The following is a 24,438-nucleotide window of genomic DNA, read 5'->3' as shown; positions in this document are numbered from 1 at the left end:
AAAAACCCATATTGCTTTGTGGAGAGGCAACACTATCCACCAAACTACATTGCAAACACGGATGGAAAAGGAAGACATCCCCGGCTCTGTACACATCAGTGTTTACTGAAAAGATGATCGGTGCAAGTCAGGGAGGCACACATGAATTCATGATGCCTCCTCATCCTCATCATGAATATTCCCAAAAGGGCTCTTCCCTGATCTGTGGGAGATTCTTTTCTTTTTGGTACAAGTGTAGACCCCCTTCTCTTATTCACAGTCCCCCCTAAATCCACCCATTCATTGCCTGTAGGCCCTGATCTCCACATGAAATGATACCCCTCTTTCTCCTCCACTCTCGCGCCTTTAAGCGCCCATATGCCAGGCAGCGAGGAGGCTGGGAAAGCCCATAATTGATCAGTAAGTCTTGGCTGAAAAAGTGTGACCAAGGTCAGCCCCCCACGAAGCACGCAAGAGTGGCTTAATATACAGATTTATTGGGAAATGTAATGGGAGTTCTGCAGAGCAAACACGGGGGATGTGTTAGTGGTCACTGAAACATTTTATTGAAATAAGTAAAAATACTGTATTACAAATCTTAAAAACATTTCCCCTTTTAATTGTTTTCTTATGATAATAAAGGAGACGTTCAGGTGACTAATTCCCATACCTTTTTCTACCTTTATTTCATTTTTTAGCCGTCACTAGAAAAATATGTATACAGCAACAGTTACATAAAATATTATATAAAAATCACACGTTAAAATCAACGGTTATAACATGTTCACAGCAGCAAGTGTCGTATTGATTTGTCTCAATTTATTCAATTGCTTTAATTAATTAAACCACTATCAGTCAAGTGCGGTACCTTAGTATTGTTAAACGATGTCATTCTATCCCCTTGCAAACACTTAATTCAAAAAAGAAAGTCATATTTTTTGGGGGGGAAAAAACAAAGATTTTATAATGCAATCAAAGGACACAGAAATGGTTTTAATTCTTTAGTTAACTAACATATTCTCTCTCACACACACACACACACACACACACGCACACACACACACACACACACACACACACACCACACACACACACACACACACACACACACACACACACACACACACACACACACACACACACACACACACACACACACACACACACACACACAAACTTTATTAGTTTGACAACTTTGCATTCAAATTTCAATAAAAACAGATGGCATTTGATGTGACACAGGACCTTCTGCTTCTCTTCCACAGGAAGAATTTCAACTGAAGCAACTCTGAAACAGAAACGCAGCAGTGGAATGTTTTCTGTCCCAGAAATCCAACGGTACCAGCTGGGTTCGTTACATTTGTTTCGACACATAAAAGTGAATCAATATGAGCTAATACTGTTTCACAATGTTTAGATTTGTTGTTTTTTTAACAATGTTTTTATTGATTTATTTTTTGCAGCAGCTAATGATCTTAGAGAAACACTAAGTTTTATTCACAGTGAAGAGAAAAGTTCCATCCAGTGCTTTTAGGCCTTAAATGGACCTGACTGAGCATACAGCAGCTGAATCCGCACAATGTTTCAGATATTTCAAATATTGGGTCAGATAACGAAAAAACGATTCAAAACAATGAAAAGACTCAACTGACACTTATACACCATTCTCAATGTCCAGTGTTGTGGTTTTACGTCCTTAGCAGTAAAGTTCAATGTAGTTAGTAAGACATCCTGTTGTCATCTTAAAGGAAAAGTTTGACATCTTGGAAAATGTACTAAATTGTTTTCTTGCTGAGAAGATTTAATACCACTCTTATGTTTGCACAGTAAATATAAAGCTACAGACAGCAGCTGGTTAGCTTAGCTCAGCACAAAGACTGGAAACAGAGGAAATAGCTAGCCTGCCTAGTAACCAGCAGAGACTTAAAGGTCCCATATCATGCTCACTTTTAGGTTCATATTTGGGTTTTGGGTTCATACCAGAGATGGTCCGATACCATTTTTTGCTTGCCGATACCAATTCTGATACTTGAACTTGCGTATCGGCCATAAGCAAGTACTGATCCAATACCAGGGTGCCATATATCTTATGTTTTAACAACTGTATACTACTATCCCTGTATGGATGGGATATGATTTCTATCACTGTTGTCAGTCTGGCTCAGGTTAAACTTTTTGTGAAACATAAATTTACACAAACAATGAATGCCACAGAACTTTCTTTTTAAATCCAGTCAGTTATAACCGAAAAAGAACATAGATAAACTACTTTAACGTAGATTTTCGTTCTTTTTCTTTATTGAGTGATATCGGATCGGTGCATAAACTCCAGAACTTCCCTTTAACGATAACAGTGTTTTAGGCAGTATCGTGTGTGACTTTTGTAGTTGTTCATTATCTAAATCTGTATTGCCCTTCACAAACGTCTCCTTTTTAATGAGTTAAAAAGCCAATTGCCAATGGCTTGAAATTTTATATTTACGCTTGCATAAACTGGGATAGGCTCTCCATAGTCAATTCAATTCAATTCAATTTTATTTATAGTATCAATTCATAACAAGAGTTATCTCAAGACACTATACAGATAGACCACACTCCAGAATTTACAAGGACCCAACAGTTCTAGTAGTTTCCTCCAGAGCAAGCAACAGTGCGACAGTGGCGAGGAAAAACTTCCTTTTAGGCAGAAACCTCGGTCAGACCCAGGCTCTTGGTAGGCGGCGTCTGACGGGCCGGTTGGGGTTAGAATGAAGAGTGGCAATAACAAAAATAGAAAAAATTAGTAGTTTGTAGCAGTTCTTTGTAGTAGTTCATGGCATAGCAGGACGCTGTGCGGCATTACAAGGCAGTGCATGACGTAGTCATGCACCATCTCAAAATACGTTAGCCGGTAAGGGACATACAGGACATACTGCTCCGCCTTTTGTGTTTTCTTAGGTGCAGCTAGTGCTGCTAATTGGTTTCGTTGCTTCATTGAAGAAGGAAACATGGAGGACCACACGTTATCTTAATACATTTTGCCGCGGAGTGGGACAAAGAAAATCTACAGCGGCGGCTGGAGCGGGCAGGGGCCGGAGCGGCCTCGAAACCCCACCGGCCCACCAGGAAAATTCCCGACTCTCCCAATTGACACTCTGTCTCATGCACATATTTAAAATCCAAGTTTCAGTAACCGGAGCCCTCTTCTTTACCAAGAAAAAAAAAAAAGGAAATTGAAAAAAAGACCGTCTTTTTGAAGCGTGAAGGCTACCGTAGCTGTAAAAGAGAGTTGATTCCAATATACGATCTCAACGCTAGATGGGAGAAATTCCTACACATTGGACCTTTAAAGGCTCAGTGTCTGAGTAAATCTCACTTTATACATTATGGAACCTTTAGCCATTCTTAAAACCAAAACGTGTAATTTGTCAGTATGGAAAAAAAACAAATTAGATAAAAATGTGTTAATTAGTGAGCTTTAGACATTTTTTTAGCTTTGGACCAGAGCCAGGCTAGCTGTATTCCTGTTTCCAGTCTTTGTGTGGAGCTAAGCTAACTGCTCATATGTACTGCATAGATATGAGAGTGGTATCAATCTTCTCATGTAACTCTCAGCAAGAGAGCCAAAAGTCAGATCGTATTTCTCAAAATGTTGAACTATTCCTTTAACAGAGGCCTCTGGCTCAGGTTTCAGCAGTCTGACAAGTGCAAAGTTTCTGTCTATTCGGATGAGGTTAACCAAAATGAAAGAGAACTTTATGTATGAGCAGCTCCCAGTCAGTCCTTGCAGTAGGAGGCCTCGCCTTTTATGAGGCTCCCAGATTGGCCGCTGGCATCCAGCAGGCTCCACGTCCCAAACACATCTGTGAGCATCTGCCATATCTCTGAGCTCAACTCAAGCTAAGGTTTTAGGTGTAGTCTGTGCAGCAGTTTGCTTACTGAGGGGTCAGAGGGGGGCAGAGGTGTGGGATTGTGAATCGCTGGCGTAGGTTACAGTGGAGGGTCTTGGGGGCCAGTCGACGTCGTCCTGCAGCTCCAGGGCCAGGTACATGTAGCGCACCCTCGGGGGCTTGCTTCTCCGACACAACAACCAGGAGAGGAAGGACGAGCCCCAGTGGTCATTGGCCTCCTGGGAACATGTGACGTGCATTTGAAACTAGGCAGTGAGACAGCATGGATGCATTCACAGTAACTCTGCTGAATGCATGAGTGAGCCTCTTCAGGAATGTTTTTAACCAAATTAAAGCAACTAATCTATTTAAAGCTCTAAGCAAAGTCACAAGTTTTTTTAGGCTACAACATTTTTTATCACATACAGCAAACATCTCCTTACGATCTGCCTGTCCACTGAACACAATGTAAAAAAACACGGTCTCTGTAGACAGCAAGGGTCTACTAACGGCAACAAAAACAACCTGTGCCAACCCGCAGCACCAAACATAACAGAGTGGTTAGGGTTAGGGATTAGGGAGTAACAACTAAACAGCTAAATACAAAAATACAAAAGGGTCCAGGCAGAAAGACGAGACAAAAACCAAAGGCTGTGAAAACTCACAGGGAGACACGAGTAACGGGAACAGGAACAAACGTCAAAAGGCCCAGTCAGGAAGAGTCCCGGCAAGGAACAAAGACACAAGAACGATCTGACCAGAGACAAAGGGAACACAGAGGTTAAATACAAGAGGTAACGAGGAGCAGGCGATACGTCAGGTGAAACGCATTAGGGCGGGGCCGGACAATCAGACGGACAAAAGTAAAACTCGGCAAGACGAGACAGAACGGGAAACCAGACTATCAACATAAGACAGGAAGCAGAACGTACCGACACTCACATGGGGACACAAGAAAGACTACCACACAAAACCGGGGAGGAAACTACGACACAAACACGAGGAGACAAGACAGGACCCAAAAAAAACAAAGAAACCACCCAAACCATCACACAGAGTTCCAGCCAATAACCGACAGGAAGGAGTTGGTTGAGTTATGAACGTGCATTGTGGAAGTAGCCTACGTGCTAACGCTGCCGCGGTGATGGATCAACCAACTCCTGTTTATTGTAGCCTAAAAAACGCATGACATTGCTTAGAGCACCTTTAAATTGTAGTCACATAGCAAGATGATGCACAGAATCTTCTTTTATTTGCAGGAAATATTAGACAGTTTGAAGCGTTGACGATCTGGTTAATTGCACTATGTATATTTATAGCATTGAAATCTATATATTGCATTAATATCAAACGCTTCCCTGCATTATTCATTTTTTTATGATTAAACAATTTTCATTTTCATTTTTTAACAACATACAAAACAAACAACCCGCAACATGAACAAATACACCACCCCGTCAACACCCCTCACCCAAACAGAAATCACTACAATATTCCTGATCATTCAACAAAATAGTCAAAAAACATTAACCAAGTAAACATACTGTATGTATAAATGACAACACCATAAGCCCATCATACGCGTCTGTCCCCCAGCACAAAGCTTCTTAGGAGCCCTCCAGACCGCTCAGCTACTTAACCTCATTTTCTAGTATAGACATCCAACCTGGCAAAGTATTTATTCAAACGCCTCCACCCTAGTCATCTCACAAGCCCACTCCTGGATTGATGGCACCCCTTCATTCCTCCATCCTCTTATAATAATCTGTCTGCTCTCATTCAACTAGTTTGGACCCAGTTTATTATGTGCTTATTCATCCCATCTCCCAGAACAAATATTCTGGGGCTGAATGGAACCTGGGTCCCTGCAATCCGACATAAATTATCATGTAATTAATCTATTTTTTGGCAAATTGGAGTGATTCATTTTTTCATGAGATAAACCAGAATCGGTGTAATTCTACTCAGCACAAAAACCCTGATGAAATGTAGTAGAGTAAAAGATAACCTACTGAATAATATACATTTTAATATTCAGTTCTATTAGATTCAGTCCCTACTGATTATTTATACAGCAGTCCCAACATGTAACAGGTCATCAGAGGAAATGTGAAGCAAGAGAATTGGAGAGTGAAGAGTATATATGCATGACTCATTGTAAAAAGGTGAAACCAGAAAAGAAAAGCTTCCCAACCTGAAGTGTGTCAGCAGAGGGGGGCTCTGTAGGGCGATTTAGCCCCTGATTGCATCTGAAATCTAGCCTCCGCAAGATGATGTCAAGGATCAAAATCTACAGGAGATTTCGGTGGGAAGTTGAGAATAAGCAGGTTATGAAGATTGGGTTACAGCCACAGAAATGCACAGAGAAAATAACTCAAAAGGAAGTTTCAAAATCATGATTCACTGATTTCATTCATTAGGCAGTGATGCACTACTGAGCCTTTCATTCAATGGGGGGGAAAAAATCAATGCATGCAAATCACAATTTTCTAATTAAAAAAAAAAGGAGATCAGTCACAGGGAGCTTGTAGGGTGTGATGTCTCTAAAGCATACCTCCAGCATGAAAGACACAGCCGCATTCACTATGACAATGATGGCCAGTGTAACGCGCCAGTCAGGGGGAACACACACGATCTGAGTGGAGGCAGAGCAGCAGGAAGAGAGCACTGAATGCACCACACACACACACACACACACACACACACACACACACACACACACACACACACACACACACACACACACACACACACACACACACACAAACTAACACACACACAACTTCATGCAACTTTCCAGCAGGGCTGAACAATATGAGGAAAATATGTGATATGCGAAAACGTTATAAACAATATCACATTCTGAATTTCTGCTGCCTTCCGTATTCTGCTAAAAATACATCACTTTGCTTGTTGAATAAAAAACAAACTAATTAAACTGATTTTATTTTATTGCACAAATTGAACACTGACTTGTACATAAAAAGCACCTTTAAAAACCAACGGTAACATTTTAAAGTGTAGTTTTCTACTGATATTTCCTTTCAACTAACTCAAAAAATCTCAAGTGTCTTGTGATGTGTTTATTGCGTCAGTTTGTCTCGCGATGACGATAAAGATAAAAAACGATGTATTGTGCAGCCCTACTTTCCAGATACAGTTGCATCTTTCAGATTTTTTTTCTACTTTGACGTTTCATCTATTCAAATCCACAGCCAGGATGTTTATTCTCTTTTAGAACAGCCAAGAACCACGAACATATGGAGAAAAGAGAAGATCCAAGTTTACCTCCAGGAAGCTGTCGATGGCCGGAACAGGATACAGCATGATGAGGAGGAGAAACGTATACAGACCGATGCAGGACAGCATGAACGGCCCTTATGAAGGTAAAATATAAAAAGAATTTAGTGAAGCCAGATTCAATTAGGTTATTTTCAACTTACAAGGACATCACACACCTACGGGAAGAGATTGTGACTGTATACGTTTGTTTGTCACACTCATATTGAAGTGATATTAAAAGAAAAAAGAAAAAAAAGGGATTTAGAAAAATAAATGGAAATCTGAATTTAAAATTACACTTTAGAGTGTATAGGAATGACATTTCCTTTTCTATCAACTTTGAATAAAATGACTCATCTGACACTCATATACAGTACACATCTCAATGTCCAATGTTGAACAAAGTAATTTATAATAATAATTTTTATAATGTATCCTCTTTATTGATCCCCTATGGGGAAATTACAATTTACACTCTGTTGTTATTAAACACTACACTCTGTTGTCATTGAGCTGCGCCGAAAATGCGTGCAGGCTAGAATAATAGGACCAACGTTTATTTTTCACGCAACACGCAATTGTGTTGGAAGCGTTTCCAAGAAAAATAAAATACGAAAAAAGATTGTTTGAATTCATTTTGAAACTAAAATATTTAATAAATGATATGTTGATGTTTGAAAGTCTCTAGGTTTTGACGAAATGTAGATATAAATGCAATTAAAAAAATTAAATAATAATAATAATTATCGATTTTCAAATATTGCACCTGTCAATAGATTTTATCAATGGGAAACATACATGTGTACAGACACTGCTAGCAACACGTTTCTGGTGTGCAAAGACATACTCAAGCCATGCAGGCAGTGTGCAGGGGGCCTTAGAGTTGGGCAAATTGCGTTATTGCGAGGGCAAACGAGGACGTGATGTGGCAAAGTATAAGAGCGCTAGATTCCATTTTAAAAGACGGGTCGGGCTGATGGACGAAAACAACACAGGACTTTCACTCAGGTGGAGTTTGTGTCCCATGTGAAACCATAAGTCAACTTGTCCTCATTTTAGTAGTTTTACGTGACTCATTGTAAGTATTTCTTGTTGCCTAACCCCAGCGTGCGATTTGCAGGGTTGCGTGGGATGTCCCCCTTTGTGGTCTACATGTCCCTGCCTCTGCTGAATCCTCTTTGTTATCCCTGGTGGGGACAAAATGTGTCCCTACCAAACTGATCAATGCTACTGTACCAAAAGACCATACATAAAATTTCCTTCGGGATGAATAAAGTATCTATCTATCTATATGATTTACCTAAAATAGAAGTATTTCACATTAAAGTGCTGCAACGTGAACAGTCTGTAGTGTGATAGAACGATTAAACCCGAGCAGCAGTTACTGGTTGTATTTTGCTACTAAAGAGCTCCGGCACGTCGGCTCACACGCCAGTTGTTTGCCGGCCAATAGGTGACTGTGATCCGGCTACAGGCCCCGCCAGATGATGTTCCTTTCAGGGGCCGTGGTTATGGAGTTTAGCCAGAAAAAGTGAGCATCATGCAGCTATAACAGTTAAGTTTAGGCAACAAAACGACTAGTTAGGGTTAGGAAAAAGATCGTGGTTTGGATTAAAACACTCTTAAGGAACAAACAAGCGTTTCCTGAGTGAAAGTATTTTGTTTTCACTGAAAAGTGAACTTTCCAGCTTGAAAGCACTGTTTTATGTTGACACCACATTGTGCCATTTCATTTTGAGATTATATTTATCCATTATATATCCACTGGATATTGTAGTTTGGAATGCACGGCAGAGTGGCACTACATCCATTGTATGTAAGGGGAATTTAATTCTTGTATGTTTTGTTTTGTTGTGCATGATAACCGCCCCCCCGCTCTGCTTTTCCACAAAATCGCACCCTGAATTCATCTGTTTCATGTTTAGTAGTGTTTAAAAGTGTGGCCATTACTTTAAGTAAAACAATCACTTCTCTGTCAACTTACTATCTAATATTCTATCTTTATTAATAAAAAAATGATCTTTAACGTTCTAATGTTGAATGTTTTTCAGCATTGTATATAATATGTGACTGGAACATTGGAACTCGTTCCGTGCTGGCAATACTCTCTTTCCATCCGCATCATTCTGACATCCATTCATGGCTTCAACAGATCTTTGACTTTTATCACTCTTACAGTTCTTGTAGCTTGGCTGTCTGAAGGGCTTTCCCTTGGAGAAAATGATGGCCACAGCCAGATACTGGAAGGAGGAGACGTAGAAGAGGGTGGTGTTCTCGTAGTTCCTGATGTTTTTGTGGTCATGAGGGCTTGTTACATTCAGGCTGTGAGAGGGACTGGATCTGGAAACATTACAGGCACTACAGGAGAAGAGAAGAGAGAAGCAGCATTTCATTTAAAAAAAACTCTGAAAAGTCCTGTATTCATAAAAAATGTCATTGTTTCCAGACTTTACACTTTGTGTACACTCTGCTGTTTTTTCTTCTTTCTGTCTACTGACCAGCGTATATGATATAAAATGTGTTACTGTACATAACTACATTTGCCAGTACAGGCAGATAATACATGAAGAAAAACAAGGCATTCTAACCTCACTCGTTAATTAATTTGTAAAGGGTAACCTTGTTTTTTTAAACCCTATTTTCCAATGAGACTGATGGCAACAACAATCTTTCACATTGTTGACATTGTTGAGCGAGATCGCTGTAGTCGATAGCGGTGAAAGAAGTTACAATGAGCAAATGCTTTTGCCACTGACAGGCTCAGATCATTGTCCCAAGTGTCTAATAACATAATGGAAAGGATTCCTAGGGTGGTCGACCTTTCTGTTAAAGAGTAAGATCCTGTTTTTAAACATAAAGAAATTCTCAAAATTGCTATCACTAAACCCACCAGAATCTATATAAATGAACAGTATTTCTGGCATCAGAAAAAGTACACAAACTAAAACTATAAAAAGCTGCATTGGTTCGTCTTTCCACTCTTCCACAACCATGGTTTGGTTGAAATTAACACATACTTTACCAATTTACATGTAGAAATATGGTGGCTCTATACACAAAAGTACTGGATATTTAAATGGAGTCTGGTAGGCTTAGCGATCTCGGAACTGTTTTTTTTTTTTAAATAAAAGAGGATCTTAGGATGTTACTTTAACAAAAAAGGTCTATCTCTGTAGGGATCCTTTCTATAATGTTGTCAGACTCTTTGAATGACAATTGGAGCCTGTCAGTGGCTTTTAGTGGACAAAATGATTTGCCCTATAGGATTACATTGCAGTGCAGTGCTGATCACAGCGTTCTCGATCAATACTGGACCAATTTCTCTTACACACAGGTGAAAAGAATGAAGTTACCCTTTAACCCTCATGTTGTCCTTGGGTCAAATTGACCCGTTTTTATATCAATGTTCTTTTAACTAACCAAAATTACATGATTGATTCCACACAACACTCTTTGGCAAGTGCACATCTCTACTTTCATTAATTTTGGGCTGTATTAGTCAATTCTATAGCATTTGGGGGGAAAAAAATTGAAGTGGTTTTGAAATAATATTGAGTAAAAGTTGACATATTCCAGTCTGTGATTATCCTTTAACAAAACTATTTAGCCTAAATAATTCCTAATTTCTGCTTTTCTAATTAGGTATAATTAGGTTTATTGACCATAAATTCCAAAAATAACTGTAAAACTGAAGCTAATAAGTTAGTGTTACGTAGTGTTAAACATCAAAAAGTGACAAACAATTAAAAAAAAGCATCAAAGGTGCTGAAACTTAAAACTTAAAGTTAAAACTTAATGAACTTAAAAACATTACTTAATACATTAATTAAAAGCCTCAACAATTTTCAATTTTGACGGGTAGCCAACACATATATTACAATCTAATTGGATGGATTAGATGGATGTTGTTTGACATTGAGTCACTTCATTATTGCTATTTGATTTTTTTTTTTTTTATTATTGGAGATGTGGGCAGCCCTGCAAAGATTTGGAACTACGCTTAGTGTACAGTGAGAATAATATGTAAGCATTGTTAGAAAGAGTGTAAAGATGTCAGCAGAGACAAAGCTGGAGAGCAGGCTGAAACAATGTGTAATAGCATTTACCTACGGTGTATCTACCATTACCAACCAGTGACTCACTCATTCATCACTTGGCAGGAGCTAATTTCAAACATGTCACTCACTCTGACTGAGGCGTCCATGTCTCGTACCAGCTCTGCTGTCGTACTAAGAGGAAAGCCAGGACCTGGAAGACCAGGCTGGTGAGGATCTGGGTCAGGACGGAGAAGAGGAGCGGGCCGGAGATCAGACTGGACGGGGGGCGCTGCCACACCAGCTCCTTCCACGCCGGGCTCAGACTCACTGCAGACACATGCCACTGTGTGTTATCATATTCCATTGCTTTCGTCTAAGCCCCAGGACTCAAACATTGAGTAAAAGCAGTTTTGCTCTTCATGGTGCTCACTTGTGAAGGCAATGATGAGAATGATGGCAATGTCAATGAAGAGGAACTGGAAGTCTCCCAAGTTGCTCAGAATCTACAATATCAGAAAAGAAACAGTCACACAGCAGCAGAGGAATGGATCTGCAACGACTCAATCTATAAGACTCCTAGTTAAGATTGAGAATAAGAATAAGAAAACCTTTGTTTGTCCCACACTGTTTTTTTGGGACAAGAGCAGAAATAGATAAGTGTACAGTAGCATAAACCCGAGTCAAATAAAGAAGTACCGTTCTTACAGTGAAATAAAAACAAAGTGACTGTACATTAAATAAGACTAAAATAGCATTGGTCTGGGGAGTCTGCTCTGGATTTTCTCTGCACAAGAGGCGCGACCAACGGGTATAGGTAAAATATCTCTGTACGCAATTGGTTAGTCCTTCAACCAATCAGACCAACTATCCGGGTGATGTAGAAGTGACAGCGGAATCAACGGATTGCCGCGCTTCGGTGGGCCTGCACAGTTAACCGTTATAAAATCGCAATCTCGATTGATTTCATTTTTTAATAACTTTGATTTAAAAAAGAAAGACTTTAATTTTACGAGCCGACTTCATCACAAACAGTACTGCTTTCTTCTGTGAGTTAGGTTTTAAAGCGCTCCCAAGTGCTGCGATGCTCCCCTTTCTCTTCACTGAGGCCTCTATGTTTACAGGCTTGTGGTGATGAGCAATGTGCTAGAGGTGCCAAAAGAAATCTAGATTTGGTACTGCCAATTTGTTTTGTTTTGTCTTGGTAAAAAATATTGTGGCAGAGGATCAATTCTAAGCAAAATAAAAACGGTCAACCATGTTATGAGTGTTGGTGTTACATAGTTTGTCCACCAGAGGGCGCTCTTCAACGTCCCAGTTGGCAACACTGATTATTAGGGGTCCAAGCCGAAGTTCACACAGCGGTGCTATGGAACCCTATTGTTTTCTAAGGATTATTCTTCCTCCTCCTTTTTTTTTTAATAAGTCACTTAACTTCCACAAAAAATTAGGGAATAATGGTGGAGAACCTAAGAACTGTTGTTTATGAAGAAAAATGTTTTACTAAAATTCCATTGCCAGGCAATAGCCTGGCCCCTTGTTAACGTCCTGTCAGTTGATGTCATTTACATATACTGCGACAGGAAATCAATGGGGGTCATGTGACTTTCCTGTTTATGCCGCCATTTAGGCAGGAAAGTAAGTGGCAAAAATACGTCTAAAACCTAAAGCTTAGACAAACAGACCTGCATTCATCATTTTAAAACAATGTATTAAGTCAGTTCAATTCTATTTTATTCATAGTGTCAAATCATAACAGAAGGTTATCTCACAACCCTTTACATATAGAGTAGTTCTAGACCACACTCTATAATTTACAAAGACATCAAAGCATGCATTTGGTGCGACAGCGTTAAAGAAAACTTTTTTTTTTTAATGGGCAGAAGCCTCAGACAGAATCTGATTCTCGGTGGACGGCCATCGGCCACGACCGGTTGGGGTCTGTTTGGGGATCTGTCTGTTTTTGGTTGATTGGTTTGGTGATTTAACCCACCTACTTTTCTAAAGTCTCTGCCTTTAGACAGGGGAGGCCTACACAGACCAACTGCTTTTGCAGATCTTGGTCTCTGCCAAAGCCGCTGGGCCCTAGCAGCCTGGAGCAGAAGCTCTGACCAGCTCAACTCCAATCTTCAGAGCTGTGCAGCTGAACTTAAAGACTCAACATGGGTTCTTCCTATGAACTCCTCTAGGTTTCGTGACCTCACTCATGACGTCATCGTGAACTCAGCTGAGTACAGCTGGATGGCCGTTAGTTATTTTGATGTGTTATAAATTGTTCTGATGACATATACCATAGACAATACCAGTCTATAAGACCTTTCTAATTAGGGGTCCAAGCCCGAGGGGGCTGGGAACCGCTATGCGGCACACACAGCAGGGCTGTGGAACCCTTTTGTTTTTCTAAGGATTAATCATCATCATCATAGTATTTAGAGGTCCAATCCCAAGGGGGCTGGGAACTGCGGCAGTGAAGCTATGCGGCTCACACAGCGGGACTTTGGAACCCTATTGTTAATCTAAAGATTATTCTTCCTCCTCCTTTTCCTTCTACATTATTCGTCTCCACGTAAAACTCCTTCTACAGCCTAAACCGTACATGGTGGCGGTGTGCCATTTTCAGGACTGGTCTAAAACTCCGCAAAGACCTCAGGCGCAACAACTGACCCTGGATCCAACTGGATCTCATGATATAGGCCTACCCCATTTCAACCTAGACTTTTATGCATGAAAAATTGTGATTTATCAAAAACCAACATTTTTCAAACTCTTCCTAGACCATGTCCTCGATCTGCACGAACTTCGCACATATCATCTCCAGACCGGCATGACAAAATGTTGTTTTATTTTTATAGCATAAAAATTGTGCATATTACGCACAAACAAATTTGTGTAGCTAACCATGGAAACACCAACTTTAGAGTTTAGACTAGTTTCATACTGTTTTAGGCAACACAAATGCTTGTGTAGCATTGCTGTGTGTGTGATATCAATACATATCTGTGAGATGTATGTTATTTATTTGTCTTTTGGGTCCTACAACCTTTTTAACATTCAAGTGACCTCAGTGCTGGACAAATATTCTAACGGCCCCATTTTTCCTGAAAAGAAATGATGTTCATAGAGTGACTGTGGACAAGAGGGCTGATGTGTTACAAGCTTTTATAGAAAATAAAACCAGGTGGACCAGAGGTTGTCAAAAATCCTTTAGGGCTCTGGGATATTTGCAATATATATAATATTTTGTTAATGTATTTTTGTTCAAAGGACTTTAAGTTTCATATCTTAGGTTTGTATTTTTATCCATTTTATTTATCAGAACTTTAATATATTTTGATGTTCCTCTGTCGGGCTCTATTGATGACTAATCAATAATCATCATAATCAGGAATCCATGGCTAAATCTGGCACATGTTCATGTTGGACTTTGTGCTCATGTTGATTAACGTGCATTGACTCTTTTAACCCTTGTTTTGTCCTCCCGCCCACGATGCAACTTTTTATTTTTCTTGGTCCAAATAAAAAAAAAAAACTTTTTCTGCCGCTTTTCACAGACTTTTGTCAATTTTTTGTGTCGCTTTTGTTGTTTTGTTTAGTCATTTTTGCCGATGTTTTTATCACTTTTCTTTTTACTTCTTTTGTCTTTTTTTTTTTTTCTGCGCTTGTTGACGTTTTTGATGTTGTTTTCCCGGGGGAAACTTTTTTTGTTTTAAATACTATAAAATTGACTAAAACACCCAAATTCAAAGAAAGTGGTGAACTTATTTATTTTACTTATAAAAGGCATCGTAGGGAATCATCCAAAAAAACATCCATACAACTTTTATTTTAATCTAAATAAAGAAATCTAGAAGTGATCTCATTTAGCCACAGCCAATAGCCAGTATTTAAGCCTTCACTCACACTTTTCCTTATTCTGCCCATGAACCCTCTGTATGTTATGTGGGAACTATACCAGTGTTTATGAAGCAAAAACAATGTAAGACTTTTAAAAACTTTTTTAGGAAATATTTATGAATGAAATGTAAGACCTACTGTATATCACAACACAAAAAAAAAAAGCGTACACATGGAAATGCAGTCACAAAATGACTTGCAAAGTAAATACATTTTGTCAAATTGAACATAGTCTTGGACACAGGTTAGATGTAATGCTGAACTACAGGAACACATGTCTGTAGTACAATCCAAAAGAGACTCTAGCCAGTAACACGAAAGGTGATTGGCTGCAATATAAGTTGCATGTTGTACTTATTTGTAGTCGTAATACAGCAAAATTATATTTGGACTATCAAAAGAAAGAACTACAACCCCACAGAATAATAATAATAATAATAACAACATGCTATAGCGTTTCAATGGGAACATTTTAATGAGGATAAGACGATACATGGACGTAGGAAAAATAACACCTTTTTAAAATTATAAGACCTTAAATTTCAATTTTGAGATTTTTGACTTTTTGAGAGTTTTGAAGACCCCGCTCATGAAACCCTAAAAAAACACGCAAGCTAACATGATATGCAGGACATTCAATAACTTGTATAAAAGATGTCCCTTTGCTCCGTCAAATTTAAAACACCAAGGACATGAATAAACACCCTGGATTATGCAACTGGAAACATGTTAGAAGCAAACCAGTCCCCCCTTATTTATGATTAAAAAAAATCAATGCAACTTCTGTTGATGGAGTACAGCACTATATAAATGCAGTTATGATACAGTGCATCAACGATAATATTGTTTCTTTTTCTTTCTTGTTTATTTATGTGTAGAACCCAATGTGAATGTGATTTTTATTCTTTTCTTTTTTTTTAAAAAGTGTTTTCTTTTAATTATTTAAAACATATGTATGCACATTTGTAAATTTGTGTTAAGCATGTACAGCTGTCTTTAATATCAAGGTTAGGTGGGTTCCTTTCCTCCGGATTTTTCTTTTTTTTAAATGTCATTGTATACTTCTTCTCCTTTTTTTTATTTGTTATGTTATATACTTTAAACAAATAAAGAAAGAAAGAAATATTCAATTGCCAAAGAGGTAAAATAAATGTGTTTTTTTCTTTTTTTTTAAATCAGACTCATTTTATTTAAGGTAAATCAAATAATCCAATGGTATTTGTCACCGACGGCATTTGAAAGTGTACAGAGTGTGAGAGTGTGTGTTTACCGAGTACAGCAGGGTGACGCTGAGGTACTGGATGATGCTGTACAGAGCCATGAACTTGAACACGCAGAACGATGTGATGAGGGCAGCTCGGCCCTCCCTCAGCAAGGCAAGAACATTCCAAATAGTCAGAGTTAGAAAGCTCAAAAGAAATAATAAAAAATGAGAATGTACATTTTATTCCACAAGAATAAAAAAGTATTTTTCACTATTAAACCCATGAGGCATCAAGTGTTTATGAGTTTAACTGTGAACCGTGTGTGTGTGTGTGTGTGTGTGTGTGTGTGTGTGTGTGTGTGTGTGTGTGTGTGTGTGTGTGGTGTGTGATTACACCCCTGGTGGTCAAAGACAAAACTGACGTGGAGAAGTTTGTTAAACAATTTGTAATATGATATTCATTCATTCATTCATTCAATCAATCAATCAATCAATCAATCAATCCATCAATCCATCAATCCATCAATCAATCAATCAATCCATCCAACTACTTTATTTGACCCTCGGGGGGATTTGTTTTGTTACATATGCTCTATTCTCAAGTTGAAAGTTATAAATAAATTTAAAAAAAAATAGAAAAAATAAAATAAAATAGAACAAGAAATATGTAAACCAAATAGAAGTTAGAAGTATGTAGGTAAAAATAAAAAAAGTGCATTATACTAATATTTTTAGCACATTTATGTAAAATAGAGTAATATGTAAACAAAAACAAAAATGTGATCCTATAATATATTCAGCACTGTAAATAATGATAATGCTATTGTGCCGTATAAAAAATAAAGTATTACTGTCAGTAACCGCAATATTGCACAGTTGAATTATTATTGGAGTATTAACTAAGTAATCTAATTAAGGTATTTGCACACAATGGAGGGAGTTGCTACCTGATGAGGTTGGGGACACAGGAGATGTTGGGGGTGGAGGAGGTGAAGGGTGAAGCAACAGAAGCCTCCAGCTCAGACAGAGAGATCCCGCTGTGAGCTCGCTTTAAAGCCTGACACACACACACACACACACACACACACACACACACACACACACACACACACACACACACACACACACACACACACACACACACACACACACACATCTTCATTAGGTTAAATAACTTTGCATTCCATACCCACACACGCCCGCCCGCCCAAAATGCCTTGAGAGTATCATCCATAACATGTATGTATTTTAGACCTACACGCTGCCTCACCTGAACTAAAAACTAAATAAAAAATCAACTTTTATGGTATTGTGCATGCTTATCAATCTACAGCGTAGCCTAGACGATGTCAAACCATCAGTTTAAAATTGGCTAGATAGAATCTTACAACTTCTCCCTTTGAAAAGGCTCACACATGTTCTCCAAGAAGACATGAATGTTTTTTTCTTCTTTTTTTCCCTGTTCTAGATTTCCTTGGAGAGGACTTTGCTGATATCATATTAAAAGGTTTTTGCAACTTTGGGATCACCAAAGAATGTAACATCTCAGTGTTATTGTAATATTTGAGACAATGATTTATGTTGATGTTGTTGTCCCCCCCTTCCCCCATTTGCTTGCTTTTGTTATTTTTGTCTGTTAATCTGATTGTACAGTTTGCATTGTCTACATTAAGTTTCCATGTTACGTACCCTATACAAAAAAATTTTTTTTAAATGATTGAAAAAAAGAAGAGGTGAAAGTTGTAATGTGCTACACCTTTATTTGAGTCATTGGATTGTTTTTCTCTTCAACAGTTCAGGTGGAAATATTTTACATTTTGGATACTAGAAAGGTTTTACATGCAACAGATCGTGTGTAATACACTCATAAATAAAACAAATATATGTTTTGTTAGCATTTTTACTGCAACTGTAAATTGTATGTATAAAAAATGTCAGCACTAACACAATTCTTGCTTAATTGTTGGATAGTTGACTATTTCTGTGTATATTTTTAGTAAAGGATTTGAGCACTACCGCCACTGTGTGTCCTGTATTTTATTTTTCGATGAGTTCCTGAGAGCTAATCACACACTGGCATGTAAGCGGGTTTAACAAATGATGCATCAGTCTAGTGTGAGATGGGACAAAGACATGTATTATTATGTTATGATTTGTGCATATCAAATATATATAATCCATACTTACTCCACAGTCATTAGCACCATCCCCACACATCCCAACAGTGTAGCTGGAAGGAAAAGCAGTGGGTCACATAGTAGTAGTATATTTGCTGACGGCGATGAATCTTTATAATCATATATACTCTGACAGATTTAAACTGAAGCCAAACAAACTGATGAGAGACTCACTCGATGCTCTGCAGGACTTCCACCAGCTGAGTCTTCTGGTCTGGAGCCATGCGGGCAAACACAGTGGCTCTCAACACCAGCTGCAGCGCCCCCATGTGCAGAGACACCGAATTATTTCCATCATTACCAAACTACAGCAAACAGACTACAAATCCCTATCTTCCTAAGTAAAAAACATCTTGTGGTCAATTTTCTATTAAATGTCGTCAAGTTTGTTTTGTGGAAGGAAAATGTACATTTAATGTATTCCTCTGTGTCGTTATCTACGTGTACAAATAGACTTAGAAGTTCAATGCTGTGTGGCCGGGTTGGTTCAGTGGGTTGGCAGGCTTACAGATACTGTAATTAGAGATGGATGCCTTGACGCAATTCAAATTCGACCTATGGTGATGTCCTGCATGTCTTCCCCCCCTCTCTCCCCTTTCTCACCTAGCTGTCCCGTCAATTAAAGGCAGAAAAATCCCCCCAAAAAATCTTTAGATGTGCCCTGATGTCTAAAACATTTCATTTGGAAACAAATGATCCCTTTTAGAAACCGTTGTTTGCACGGTGAATTAGGCCTACACGGCTAATAGTTATAAAATTGTGATCTCAATTCACCCTGTTCACGATTTCATTTTTAAATAATAACTTAACTTAATTTTACGAGCCCAATGCATCACAAACGCTACTACTTTCTTCTGTGAATTTTAAACATGGACTGTATAAAATAGGTTTTAAAGTTCTCCCAAGCGCTGAGATGCTCTACCTTCTCTTTATTGAAACCTCTATGTTTACAGGCTTGTGGTGCTGCGCAATGTGCTACAGGTGCTAAAAATAATTTGTGTTTGGTACTGCCAATTTGTTTTATTTTGTTGTGGCAGAGAATCGTGATATCAATTTTAAGCAAAAAAACACTTTTTTTAATGAAACTTTTGAACAGCCATGCTAAAAATGTACTGGTGGATTCTGTATGTCTACATTTGGCATGTCCCTGGGGTGCAGTTTTTATATAAGCCATTATAGGGTTCTACCACACCCTCACATTTTTATACACCTTCAATGGGATTTGTGTTCATGTGTGTGAAACAAATAAACACATTACAGCAACATCCAAACCACGTCAGTGTAGTAAGACAGAATCCTGAACTACGTACACCAATATATGTGTAAATTGACTCTAACGCTGATGCAAACTTTATACTAATGTAGATGTTTTCCTGTCTCAAGATGAGCCTGTACCTTTTGGACGAGTTGAGGGAAGTGCTCAGTGATAACAGCAAAGGTTCTGCCGGTCACAGCGAAGTGATAGCGTTGTTCCTGCTGAGGAACTTTCTTGTCATATTCCTCGTCCCGCAGGTTTATTTCCACAGTCTGCAGGAAAGAAGATGAGAACGACTTAAAACTACCAAACGGTGTTGACTCCAAAGACGTCTTTAACCCTGATATTAGTCTTGCATTGCCAGATCTATCTCCAGGTTTTGTCTGGCTACACCGCAGATGCATTCTGGGAAAGTAGAAAAAACTCTCTGGTTTGTTAGCATTTCTTTAAACCAATCGTCTTGAGAACAGCAACACACCCCGTTTCGAAGGGGAGGGACATCCGGCATGTGGCCCATGTGTATCCTGGAAATCTACTTCCGTTGATCCAGACTACCCTTGACCGACAGAAAGAAATATTCTCTATAGTTTTTTGTGTTTTCATAAATTGGTTTATCCATTTCTCAGTGGCTCTGAGGATGTCTGTCTCACCTGATTGTCCTTGGTGGTGGGAGCGGGGTTTTCAGTGTAATGCCACGTGATGCTCGCAAGGTGGAAGTCTTTAGGAGGCGCAGCCTCTGCAATTATGACCCTCTCATTCGCACGGACCATCCCACATTCTCGAGCCACTGATATCGCCGTCAACATGTTGTCACCTAACCGAGGATAAAAGAGAGAGATAAGAAGAACTTATACATATAGTGATTGTATTCTTTAATATCAATGCAATGATAACACAACGTTAAAACAAGTGGAATAAAGTCCCTAAACTGATTTACCCGTAACCATCAAAGTGCGGATGTTAGCTTGACGTAATTCACGTAAAACCCCGGCAGTTTCCTCTTTTATTTTGTTCTGCATGATGATCAAACCAAGGAACTCCATGTTGGTTTCTATCAGGTCCCTAAGAGCAAGAAGTCATACATTTTACCATTACAAACCATTTATTTGTCCGTAATACCGTGCACAATTCATGTTTTAAGTCACTTCATAATAGGGCTGGGCAATATATGGATATTATATCGATAACGCGACTAGATATCGTCTTAGATTTTGGATATTGTAAAGATGTAATATGGCAAGTGTTATCTTTTCCTAATTTTAAAGGCTGCATTACAGAAAGTGATGTCATTTTCTGAACTTACCAGACTGTTGTAACTGTTCTATTATTTACCTTTACCCTCTAAGTCATTAAATAATTTCTGGAGAATTTATCAAAAATCTCATTGTATGAATAACATTTTGTCTACCCTAAAATATCGTCACATCGAGGTATTTGGTCAAGAAAATTGTGATATGTGATTTTTTCCTTATTGCCCGGCCCTACTTCATAGAATCAGATGAAATCATTTTTTTGTTTGACATCCTTCCTTTCTGCCAACATTCCCTTCCACTTCTACTTTAGTTCTTTCCTTCTGTCACTGAAAGTATGGACATTTTTTCTATGTCTCTATTCAGAAATAATACAGCGCATAAATAGGGTTAACGTACTACCGGAATCGGCAGAATCTCCGCTTTTGTGTTCTCAGTTAGGGTAACAAACAATTAAACGTGTCCGCACGAGTAAAGGCATGTTTTCACAAGATATTTATAGAATTTCAAAGAAGTGAACTTTAACTTTTATCTCTTTACTCATTGCTCTAGGACACATTTGGGCCTCCCTCAACAGAAAGCTGAGTTTGTTCTGAACATTTTGACATGAATAACATGGGTGGTATCAGGTTATGTGCAAATACCCTTAAAAAGGTAGCCTGACAAGATGTTGGGTCTGGGAACTCACCATTGGCAGGGCTCAATCCGAGGGGCGGGATAAATGGTTGTCTTTCATATTCCCTCTGCACGCCATAGAATAGCACCACAACCAACCAGAGCAACGCTATTTGATAGATTAAACTTTTGTCGTACCCTGTCGGCAAAACTCCGAACACGTTTTCCTTTTTTAAGAATGACATCAGAGCTTAACTCCAAGTCTTCCAGAGTCGCGACCAAATCCGATCAAAAGACCGCTGTTCGCCATCATCAGCAGCCATTGTCTTTGTTTTCAAGTAGAAGGGAATTCACGCAGAACCGTCGCAACTCTGCCATCCTTACGTTAAGCCCGCCCACCGACTCTATGTACAATGTAACTGGCCAGACAAGAATTAGTTTTTTCTAGCTTGCAAGCCAATGAAGAGTTGCTAGACTGATCCTGGCTACAAATGACATTTGCTGTCGTTAGGATGCGTCTAGATTTCTAGGCTACTTTAAAGGTGAATTTAAGAAGATATGTAAAAATCCAAATCGAAAATGACCATGTTATTTCTTTCCTACATTTTTCGTTATGCAAGAAACATCCCCTGGATGCACTTGGACACGTCCTCAGTGATGTGACACGGGGTCATCCGGTATTTCAAGTCTCGCAACATCAGACACCCTCTCCCATGTGACCCAGTCAGTGTTGATAAGGCCCTGACTTGTGTCCCAGCAGCAACTTATATTTTATATTTTAAACATGTATATTTTAAAATATATTTATTTTATACTTTATAATTATTTAACTATCAGAATGATGGTAAATGTCCACAAACCGAAAGCAGTGTGTTGCTTGTAAAGCGCGAGATAAGTCCTTGTGACAAAATGGGGAGAGCAAGCTACGTCAGCAAAAGCAGATTTGTATTTACAGCGTTTTAGGTTGTCTGGCAGCAGCTATGTGTACTACTACTGAGTGTTATCTCTGGTACCTGCTGAGGCTCTGGACTTTGTGCCAAGAGAGTTTGGCCTCCAGCTGTCGATGTGCCAGGGCAATAACCCTGAAGCCCTGCCTGGTGTAGCTCTCCAGAGTCTCTGGGAAGCTCTGTGGAACTGAACACAAGGACACAGCCCAGTTTTTTTAATGGGTGTAGTATTTTTTAAAGATTTTTTGGGCAACTGAGCTATCTAGGCACCATAGGCATACAAGCAATACAGAGGCCGTAATTAAAGACACAGAGATATTATTCATTTACTGTTAATTACTTTGTGTATCTTCATAGAGATGCCACATAAGGAAAGTAAATCTCCATGCAAACCTTAAACATAAAGTAGAAGTGTCAGACCTGTGTGCTGTTTGCAGAGGCTGGCCACCACCTCCGGCGCTCCCTTCAAGAAAGCGTTCATGTGTTTCTCCCCCAGCCTCCTGACCACCACACTCATCCTCTGCAGCGTGGAGGAGAAGGGGAACTGACGCACAATACCAATCTCAAATGGCTGAGGAGCAAAAGACACATTGCTCAGTACAAAACAACTTCAAATCACCTCTTTACATCACGTTCAGTGTAAATGAAATGAGGAGATGGCTAGCTTAGCTTAGCTTATCTTAGCACAAAGGCTGGAAACAAGATGAAACAACCCGGCTCTGTATAATAATAACTAGGGCCTAGTCCTAACATTTTGGTACCGGTACCAACACCGCAACTTTGATACTGGTTCCTTAACAATACTTTTTTCAATACCAATTTTATAAAATCCATTTTAACAAAAGAAATTACAACATTACCCATTACGGTACAAATCTTTTTATTTATTTTTCAGTTGCTACTACACGAGCCGCGTGTCTCTACGACGTGTAACGTTAGACAGCCAATCCCAAACATCATTAGATCTGGGTAGAAGAATGCTGCATGGTTATTGTCTCACTGACTCGGATAAGGTTTACTCCTTAAGCCCAGTACAGACCAAAGATTCACAGCAAGACAAAACGATTTTAGATTCTTGCAAGAAAACGTAGCCGCACTCTGAACTGGTCATTTCAACAGTGGCTGCTTTTAGAACATACGAGACGTCACGTTTCTACAGCCAACAGCAAAGTCAGCTTGTAAAGTCAGCTACAAACTATAGAAATAAAATCAAATTATCAAAGATAAATCAATTTTCCTCTGCTGGAACCATCACCTTATCGTGGTGGAGAGGTTTGTGTGTCCCTATGAGGGGCCAGACAAAGAATGGTTCAAAAACCTTAATAGAAGAACAAGGAAGGGATAGAGGGACCCCACCCGGTGGAAGCCCAGGGCCTCCGTCTGGAGCCAGGCCCAGACGGTGGGCTCGTGAGCGAGCGCCGGGTGGCCGGGTTTGCCACGGAGCCCGGTCGGGCACAGCCCGAAGAAGCAACGTGTCACTTCTCCCTCCAGCCCATGGGCCCACCACCTGTGGGAGGATCCAAAGGGGTCGGGTGCGCTGTCACATGGGTGGCAGCGAAGGTCAGGGGCTTCGACGGACCAGACCCGGGCGGCAGAGGCTGGCTCTGGGGACGAGTCACCTCTCTGTGGGGGAAGGAGCCGGAACTTGTGCGGGAGGTGGAGCGCTACCAGTTAGATCTGGTGGGGCTTACCTCTATGCACAGTCTCGGTTCTGGAACCGTACTCCTGGATAGGGGTTGGACTCTGTCCTACTCCGGAGTTGCCCATGGTGTGAGGCGCCGGGCGGGTGTGGGGATACTCACAAGCCCCCGGCTGAGCGCCGCTGCGTTGGAGTTTACCCCGGTGGACGAGAGGGTCGTCTCCCTACGCCTGCGGGTGATGGGGGGGAAAACTCTGACTGTTGTTTGTGCGTATGCACCAAACAAGAGTTCG

At 39.6% G+C, this 24,438-nt stretch overlaps 1 protein-coding gene across 8 annotated transcripts in view; it reads right to left on the bottom strand.

Moving 5' to 3' along the window:
- Positions 1–602: 602 nt before the first annotated feature.
- Positions 603–24,438, bottom strand: part of LOC116699776 (probable cation-transporting ATPase 13A3) — a 52,926-nt gene continuing 29,090 nt past the window's right edge. For 4 of the 8 annotated variants that reach the window (XM_032532520.1, XM_032532521.1, XM_032532525.1 and 1 more), the window contains 16 exons: positions 22,927–23,077; positions 22,573–22,693; positions 20,632–20,756; positions 20,345–20,508; positions 19,835–19,966; positions 18,614–18,693; positions 18,450–18,492; positions 17,210–17,319; positions 16,329–16,425; positions 11,598–11,670; positions 11,317–11,494; positions 9,307–9,488; positions 7,137–7,225; positions 6,403–6,483; positions 6,043–6,138; positions 603–4,087 (listed from right to left, as the gene is read on the bottom strand). In XM_032532520.1, coding sequence (XP_032388411.1) covers positions 3,905–4,087; positions 6,043–6,138; positions 6,403–6,483; positions 7,137–7,225; positions 9,307–9,488; positions 11,317–11,494; positions 11,598–11,670; positions 16,329–16,425; positions 17,210–17,319; positions 18,450–18,492; positions 18,614–18,693; positions 19,835–19,966; positions 20,345–20,508; positions 20,632–20,756; positions 22,573–22,693; positions 22,927–23,077 — 1,905 coding nt within the window. In that variant the 3' untranslated portion in view covers positions 603–3,904. Of the gene's footprint in view, positions 4,088–6,042; positions 6,139–6,402; positions 6,516–7,136; positions 7,226–9,306; positions 9,489–11,316; positions 11,495–11,597; positions 11,671–16,328; positions 16,426–17,209; positions 17,320–18,449; positions 18,493–18,613; positions 18,694–19,834; positions 19,967–20,344; positions 20,509–20,631; positions 20,757–22,572; positions 22,694–22,926; positions 23,078–24,438 lie in introns of all 8 variants that reach the window. The other 4 variants (XR_004334499.1, XM_032532524.1, XM_032532522.1 and 1 more) reach the window with 4 other exon arrangements.

This window comes from Etheostoma spectabile, chromosome 12 (genome assembly GCF_008692095.1).
Source record: "Etheostoma spectabile isolate EspeVRDwgs_2016 chromosome 12, UIUC_Espe_1.0, whole genome shotgun sequence".
Taxonomy (NCBI): Eukaryota; Metazoa; Chordata; class Actinopteri; order Perciformes; family Percidae; genus Etheostoma; species Etheostoma spectabile.
The sequence above is the reverse complement of the archived record's forward strand: the minus strand, read 5'-3'. Positions and strand labels throughout refer to the sequence as shown.